At 42.3% G+C, this 7,835-nt stretch overlaps 1 protein-coding gene across 3 annotated transcripts; it reads left to right on the top strand.

Annotated features, from left to right (window-relative positions):
- The first annotated feature begins 680 nt into the window (after positions 1-680).
- Positions 681-7,566, top strand: MGST1 (microsomal glutathione S-transferase 1). Of its 3 annotated transcripts, none has more exons than XM_062492604.1 (4): positions 681-742; positions 2,866-3,015; positions 4,831-4,925; positions 6,965-7,566. In XM_062492604.1, the coding sequence occupies exons 2-4, from the start codon at positions 2,890-2,892 to the stop codon at positions 7,209-7,211; spliced, it is 468 nt and encodes a 155-aa protein (XP_062348588.1). In that variant the 5' UTR covers positions 681-742; positions 2,866-2,889; the 3' UTR covers positions 7,212-7,566. The 3 variants fall into 3 exon arrangements, with proteins under 3 accessions (XP_062348588.1, XP_062348587.1, XP_062348589.1); XM_062492603.1 differs by lacking the exon at positions 681-742 and adding an exon at positions 795-1,324; XM_062492605.1 differs by lacking the exon at positions 681-742 and having other exon boundaries at positions 2,870-2,922.
- Positions 7,567-7,835: the final 269 nt, after the last annotated feature.

Here is a 7,835-nt window from a genome sequence, read left to right as displayed (position 1 = left end):
CGAGGGGAATGTCAGATTTGTCCTTACAAATAAGGTGCTGGTATGTAAGACTAGCACTGAGAGGTAAAAGAAAAAATGAGGAGTCCACTGATAGATGGGGGAAAAAATTACCTTTACAAACAAACTGTAGGTTTGCTGATAAATGAAATTGGATATTGAAAGATGAAAGAAGCAAGGGGGGGGGGGGGGGGGGAAATCTATGAATTCTCTACGAATTAAAAATTCAAAGGGAAGGTTATACATTAGAGGACAATCTCAGGGATCGTGTGTTCTGGGAAGCCTGTGCCTCTCAATCAGCCCATGGGGAAAGAGAGAGGGAAATGCGGCCGGGAAATTGGGATAAAAAAGGGAGGCCTCATCCTCCAAAAATAGGAGAGATCCCAGGGGAATGCTTTATTCGAATAAAGCAAAAAGGACTCCTGCGTCTCCTTTTTGGACATAAACCTCTGGTGTTTGTGGATCAGTTTTCCTGACACACACACACCCCTGCCCAAGGGTGTTCAGGCAGCATTGCTGTTCCTCGCTCTGTTCCCCTTCTCTGTCTCCCAGGTTTGCCGTGCTCCGGGCCGGACCCGCCGCTCCTGCGGCCGCCCCGGGCCCGCGGGGCTCCGTGAGGGCGGCCCGGGCCGGACCCGCCCCCGCGGCCGACGGGGCGAGGCGGGGCCGAGCCGGGCCGGGCCGGGCCGGGCCGCAGTGTCCGCCGGAGAGCAGCAGGGCTCGGATCGCCGCGGGCACGGCCGAGGTGCGGGAGGGGGCGGCGGGGCCCGGCCCGGCAGCCAAAGCCGCCGCGGGTGCGGGAGGGCGGCGCGGGAGTTCCGTGTGAGGGGGATCTGGGATGGCGGCATCTCCCGCCGGGCCGGGAATCAGATGTGGCTTGGGAGCGGAGCCTGCGGGCACACGGCGCTTGGGGAAGTTTCGTTTGAGAGGCGAGCGAGCGAGCGGCCCCGGCGGTGCCGTGGCTGGCCGGGACACGCGTGGCGGCGGCGGGAGGGTCCGGGCCCGGCCGCTGCTCCGAGCACCCGCGGCGGGGTTGCGGAGACAAACCATCGTCATTAGCGTCGCTGTTATTGCTGTTACCCGTGTGTGTCAGGATGTTTGCAACCGGAACGAGCCCGTCCCTTCAAACCCCGTGCTGCTTGCGTGTTTGGGGCTTGTTTCTGCAATTTCTCTCCCGATTTCTCGGTCGGTGCCCTTCCGTTTTGCGCTGAGGGGTCCTGGGCACCGTTGGAGCCTGGAGAGGTCACAGGGCAGCGAGGGAAAATGGATGAATGTGGCTGAGCTCCAAAGCTGCTCTGAGCAGTGTCCCATGGCGATGACTTGGCATGTAATTTTTTTTTTTTTTTTTATGTGTGTGTGTGTGTGTGTATGTGAAACACTGCGTGCTTTTTGCTGTGATACAAAGCTAAAAGTACCAGGACAGTTCTGTTGTAATGCTTCAACAAGATTGTTAAAATGGATAGAAGCAGTTACTGTCCGTTTCTGAGGAGTCCTCTCCAGGTCGCTGTGTACCTTGGGAACTGGACTGTAATGAGAGAGAAGGCAGAGTTACATTGAATTAATTTCCCATGGCCCACAGACCCTGTGCTAGGCCCAGCGACCCAAGCACTGTTTTAGAAAGGATAAAAGAGGGAGCAAAATCCCATCACCACAGCAGACAGGTCCAGGCAAGGCTAGCTTTGTTTTCACTGAGCAAACAGCTGCTTTTCTCCATCCTGCCCACTTCCTCACCGAGGACCTGCCTTCAGAGCAAGACTTCCATAATGCTCTTTGCTCACCAAGTTCTCCCTGTTTGGCAATAGCTGACTGTGCTGAAAGCGAGATGAGAGGTTGTTAAAACCGTAATCAAGTGAATATTAAAATTTTTATTGCCATTGTTAAAATTATATCACAGAAAGTAAGTTAGCTGTAACAAAAAAGTTCATTTATTTTGGCCTATGGCAAAGCTACGACATCCTAGTTGTATGGATTCCTAGTCACTAAGTGCATGGCTGAAGCACTTGGTGAGGCAAAAGCTTGGGTTTGTGCAGGGTAAAAATTGAATGTGCATGGGGATGTGTTTTTATTTTATTTTTTTTTTTTGCCTGCATTCACTCCTTAGCACTCTTAACTTTCTGGTGTTGATAAAAGGAGCCGCCTCCATAAAGCTGTGGGTTTGGTACGGTCTCATTGGAAAGAGACTTCATTAGTTTAAACCTCCCATGATAAAAGCAGAAATAGTCCTCTCCTTTTTGTCATTACAACTTAATCTTTGCCCGTAAGTCATGCTAAAAGCAATTGTTAAGAGCAAGGTCTCAGAGGGGAAAAATGCATGTTCAACTCAGTTTGATCACAAGTTACTGCTGGGTAGGAAGGTGCTGGTTAGTTTGAAAGCTGAAGTGCAATTATAATTGTGTCATTCTGCACACAAAAAAAGGTAGGCAATACTAATTTTCCTCTTTACATTCTGTAGTGCTCATAGCATTGTCACACACTCATATCCTGGTAACTGCTTAGGGAAATTTGCTAATTCAAATGAATTGGTCTAAAATTGGTCTAACTCCTTGTGTTATTTCAAAAGAGTACTAATTTCTGTGACTAAGTGTTGTTTCTGCAATTACATTAAATATTTTGGTAGTTTGTACCTTGACAGTTTAGTAAGCATTTCTAATGGAAGCAAAATATTATAATTTATCATCTTAATGTGTTATATTATGCTATTGTGAAAAAAAAAACAGCTGGGAAAATTGTTTGAAAATAAACTTTCCACGGTTGCAAAATCATGCTGTCATTGCAGTGATGCTAAAAAACAAGACTCTTAACACAGTGTTGTTGTCAGAACTTTGGAGTGCAATGATTTTAGTTTTAACTAACTCTAATGTTTTTTAGTGGTCGTCAGTGAGAAGGGGAGAAATGGCCAAATCGACCCAGTTAATTGACAATGAAGTCTTCCGGGCTTATGTGACTTATGCAGCCATTGTTCTTATTAAAATGATGCTAATGAGTCTGGTAACAGCATACTTCAGGATCACAAGGAAGGTAATCACTTGGAAATACTGGCTGGGAGAACAGACTGACATTTGTATTCAAATACAGAGATATCACAGCTATGTCTTTTCAGCTTCCAAATACTGCTGCTGTTCACTTGCTTCCTTCTCCCTGTTCTGGAGAGATTCTGAGTTTGGTGTTCTGCTGGTCTCTGCTGGATGATGTTTTTAACCTAATTGTGAGATAATTACGAGACTGAATTATACTTGCATTTGACGACTCTTCTAAAACATTTCTGTTATTTTTAAATAAGAGTTTTTCATAACTGTCATTTCCATTGTCTTCTGTGGAAAGCTCATGTCCAGGGTACCCAATTTATAAAGCAACAAAAGTGTGATATGGAGCCATATTACAAGAATAACCAACTGGTAGGGTCAGAAGAGGGCAATAGGTTTTTATTCATCTATAGCCCTTTCATCCAAGAGTTCAAAAGCTTTTTGCATTCCCTAATTGTTATAGCAGATAGGTCTATCTGAAAAGAAATTACTGTTTTTCTAGAGTGAGAAGCAGACTGAAAACTGGATTTTCAATTTTGAAAATATCTGAAAACATTTGAAAATATTTGAAAACCTGTAGCTTGATGTTTGGGCTAGATAAAAATATGAAAGTTCCACTGAAGTTCACTAAACAATGTAGAAGCTGCATCTGTTTTAGAGGAAAGTGCTCATGGGAAATGTGTTGTGTTTGCCCTGTTCTTGGTTTTCTTTAGGCATCTTCTCATGGCCTCTGTAGGAAACACTTGGTCCTGGACTGAAAGAGCCCTGAGTGGGCCTCACTCATATGGCTGTTTTTATAAGATCTGCTTCTGCAAGACTGTGTGTGCTTCAAGGATTGTGGTGTAGTCCTTTTGTTGAACTGCTGCTTTTTGTTCCTGCTTGTTGCAGGAGAACCCAGCTGAACTGCTCTGTGGATGCAGATGACAATAGGGCTTGGTTTCATTATGTTAGTAATATTACAAACAGAAAAAATTGTAAAGCAATTTTAATTTTCTGTATAATATAGAAGAAGTCTTGAAAGAAAAATCCAGGAAAGGAGTGAAGCAAGAGAATGTAAAATGTTGCTGAGGATACTGTTAGAACACCTCTAGAATTCTGAGGCTGAGGATATTTCACAAATAGGGATCAAGTCTGTCCTGGAAAGCCATCATGTAGCTCTCCCAAAATACAAAGATTTTCTTGACTTATAACTGCATAACCTGAACAGTCCACAGAATGCATGTGTTACTACATGTGTCAGCCGGGAGAAATCAACTGCAGTCTGCACTGAATTAAATGTTACTTTCAAGTAGCATCTTGCAGTATTTTTAGGTAATAATGGGTCATATAAGTGTAAAAATTTGTACCTAAAAGGAAAGGGAGACACTTTCTCGGTCATAAATGAGAATGGGAATAAAGGCTGTTGGATACTATTGCTGTGTAGACTTCTGTGGAAGGAAGGGATCCAAAACACTTTCAGATAATTGGTCAGGAATGGTGAAAAAGAGACTTGAGACCTTGTGTCTTGTAGGTGCCCGTGTTCTGTCAGCCTACTGCCTTTTGTGCAGGCTTGTCCATCTCACAAGGCTTTATCTAAATGCATAAGTTACACTGCATTTATTTGTCAGCACACAAGCCATGTACAGGTCGGGCTCAAGAAAGCAGTGATGCAGCAAACACTGTATTACACTCTGTGCTTTTAGCTTCGTGTAAGTTAAGTGAGGTTATTGAGACTTTGGTAAAAAAAGAGAGTGGCCTTTATAGCAAGATGCCTTGACTGGATAAAACATTTTGGCTGCGTATGTCACTTGTGTGCTTGTGTTTGAAACAGGCATTTGTCAACCCAGAAGACACAGAATCATTTGGAAAAGGGGAGAGTGCCAAGAAATACCTGAGGACTGATCCAGATGTTGAACGTGTACGCAGGTAATACACAGGAACCTTCGAAAGTTATTTTAATTAACAGAATAATATTAAATCAAGGAGTTAATTTCACCCTGATCTCTGTCAAGCCTGTGTGTGTTTTTTATAGTGCATTACGTAGCAGTCTAATATATTAATTAGTTTAAATGAACAAACCATTCTACATTCAGATGTTCAGTGTGCCTTCTAAAAACAATAAGCCACTGTCTGGTTATCATAGCTAACTCTTGGGTAGTGTCCTGTCTGCATGGGCAAAGTCATGAGAACACTGTAAAATATGACCATAAGTTGATGTAGCTCATGGCAAAATTTTCTGTTTCCAAAATCAGATATTTTGGGATGCTGTATGATACACCTCTGCTAACAAGGAAGGCTTTAATGGAATGCTTTCCATAGGATTATTCCTTGATGAAGCTGTTTATTTTCATACCAAAAGCTTGAATGTCAGTGAACTCTACTAATGTAAACCTCCATTAGGGAAGATCCTGAAAATACAGACCAGTGCAGATTTTAGAACACTACATCCTTGCAAATAATGGCTGTTGTTTCACAAAGCATGTTTCTGTATGCCTCTTGTGGATTAAAATCTCAGAAAGAAGAACTTAATCCAAGTGGGCTGTAAAGATGTTCTGCTCCTTCCTTTTCTGCCCCTGAGTAATTCAGGGAGTTGGCTTAATTTCATGGGTGTTACATAAAAGTGGAAACTTTTATGGTGAGGGGCAATTCCTTTCTCTTTGTAAATTGTAAGAGGCCAGCTAAGTTGAGACTTAACTTTATGACCCATTTAACTCAGAATGTTGTAGAGAAATGACAATCACCTCAGTCATTTTCACGGAATAGATTTTTAAAACCCTTTTTTAGCAAATCCTGTTTTGCTGTTTTGTGGAGTTTTTCAGACATCCCCAGGCCTAGTAAGTCAGCTTGGTTCTAGTTACTATGTTGGTGTTCCAGCATCCATATTTTCCTCCCAACTGTGGTTCTTAGTGGAAGTTTTCTATATTTTCTTCTGCAAGCTTCGTGGCAACAGATAATGCCACATAAATTTAACATGGCTTCTCTTTAGTGTAAGTGATTGGAATGTGTTCAGTTTATGGCGAAAAAAGACTATTTTCAAGTAAAATAAAAGTTTTCTTCAGAGTACTTTTATGGGGAATGAGAATAAAAAGTCTGGAGGGATGTGTTTCCTCATAATGATAAATATATTCTAAAAGCAGCTGCAAGACAATGTCATGACCTGATTCCAGTTGGCTCTGAAATTTGACATCATTAGTAAGGCTTAGATGTTGTTTCAATCAGTAAATTAGGCTGGAAGTATAATTTATCTAAAGAGGTGAAGGGAACTGAAAGAAGGGGTGTGAAAGAAAACTTCAAGATACGGAGTTCAGTCTCAACACATTTTTGGTGAATTATATGATGGTTTCAAAATTTCAAACATTTTTTCAGCTATTTTTGTGCTCAAAGTGGTGAAAAGGAACGAAAAGCCTAACTGTCACCTCTGTTAGATGTTCAAAAATAATCTTCAAGATGATGGAACTTCATGAACATTCAATGGAATGGTTCCTGTGTAGGATATTTCATGTTTCCGTTTTGGACACTACAAACTGGATTTATGGGATTAGAATAGACCATCTGGGCCATGAACAGTTATAGTTTCAGTCACAGTCCTCCTGTTAATTGATGTTAATTGAGAGAGGCTGCAAGACCACAGCCACCTCTCTTCTTCCCTGACTGCATTCTTGCATACCCAGGTGCACTCAGACACCTCATGTAAGTCCTTAATGTTACCAAGATCTTGGGGAAAAACTGATGCCTTACATACAGAAGATCAGAAGCTTAAAAATGTGGGGTACAGCAGGGGAGACAAGAGTGGTGTCACATGAACATGCCAAAATTGTTTCAGTACCTGAATCAAGTCCCCTCTGCAGAGGAAGCCAAGAGTTGTTGAATAGTAGCATGCTGTGAAGATGCTGAAAAATAATGGGCTTGAAGTGGTTTATTCAACAGAATATAACACTTTAAAATAACTTTGCTTCTTTCCCCAGAGCCCACCTGAATGACCTGGAAAATATCGTCCCATTTGTTGGCATTGGGCTGCTGTATGCTCTGAGTGGCCCTGAGCTTTCCACGGCCCTGCTGCACTTCAGGATCTTCACTGGGGCGAGGATCCTTCACACGTTTGCCTACTTGATCCCTCTTCCCCAGCCTGGCAGAGGTTTGTCTTGGGCAGTTGGCTACTCGGTGACCTTCTCCATGGCCTACAAAGTCCTCAAGACAGCGTGGCTGCTGTAGCAGAGCTGTGGATTCTGTGTCCCCTTTGACATTCCACACCACAAAGTCTCCAGCACTGTACAGTGATGTCTGGAGTGAGTCTTCCGTGGTAACCGGAATTATTTTTTTTTTTAACAAAAGCTTTTTGTTCCTGTTCAGAAATGTTTCTTTTTTGGAGGAAAAAGAATCCTTCTCCTTCTATTCCCTGTGCATGGATTGCACTGCCAAATACTAGATTGGATGTTCCCTTTGCGATTTGTCAAGTGCTTACAATTCTAAACATGAGATGATGCTGTATTGATAGAGTGTTTGATAATTTTCTACAGATGCACTATTTTTGGCTGTAGCTCTGAAGTCTAAATCAATAAAGACAAGATTAAAAAAAAAACAGTTTGTATTTTTGTTTTCATTTCGACTCCTCTCACTGCAGCCAGCAAATAGCATGTCACTGTGTATCAGGAAGAGATTCCAATCATACAGTTCTTTGAAGAAAGCTTACCTTAATAATAAGATATAACCAGTAATGCTGGTCTTGTTGTAAAAAAAACTCTTTGATGAAAATGTTTATATAATCCACTTTGGGATTAAAAAACCTAAACCATTGCAGCTCCATTTCTTTCAGCTGGATAAATTAAAAAGAAAATA

This window comes from Cinclus cinclus, chromosome 4 (genome assembly GCF_963662255.1).
Source record: "Cinclus cinclus chromosome 4, bCinCin1.1, whole genome shotgun sequence".
In the NCBI taxonomy this organism is placed as follows: Eukaryota; Metazoa; Chordata; class Aves; order Passeriformes; family Cinclidae; genus Cinclus; species Cinclus cinclus.
The sequence above is the reverse complement of the archived record's forward strand: the minus strand, read 5'-3'. Positions and strand labels throughout refer to the sequence as shown.

Excerpts from the sequence above, each read along its gene's own strand:
- MGST1 (XM_062492603.1), top strand. The coding sequence starts at position 836 with ATGGCGGCATCTCCCGCCGGGCCGGGAATCAGATGTGGCTTGGGAGCG. Across the intron at positions 3,016-4,830 it reads ACTTCAGGATCACAAGGAAG|GCATTTGTCAACCCAGAAGA; the intron begins GTAATCACTTGG and ends TGTTTGAAACAG. Across the intron at positions 4,926-6,964 it reads GATGTTGAACGTGTACGCAG|AGCCCACCTGAATGACCTGG; the intron begins GTAATACACAGG and ends TTCTTTCCCCAG.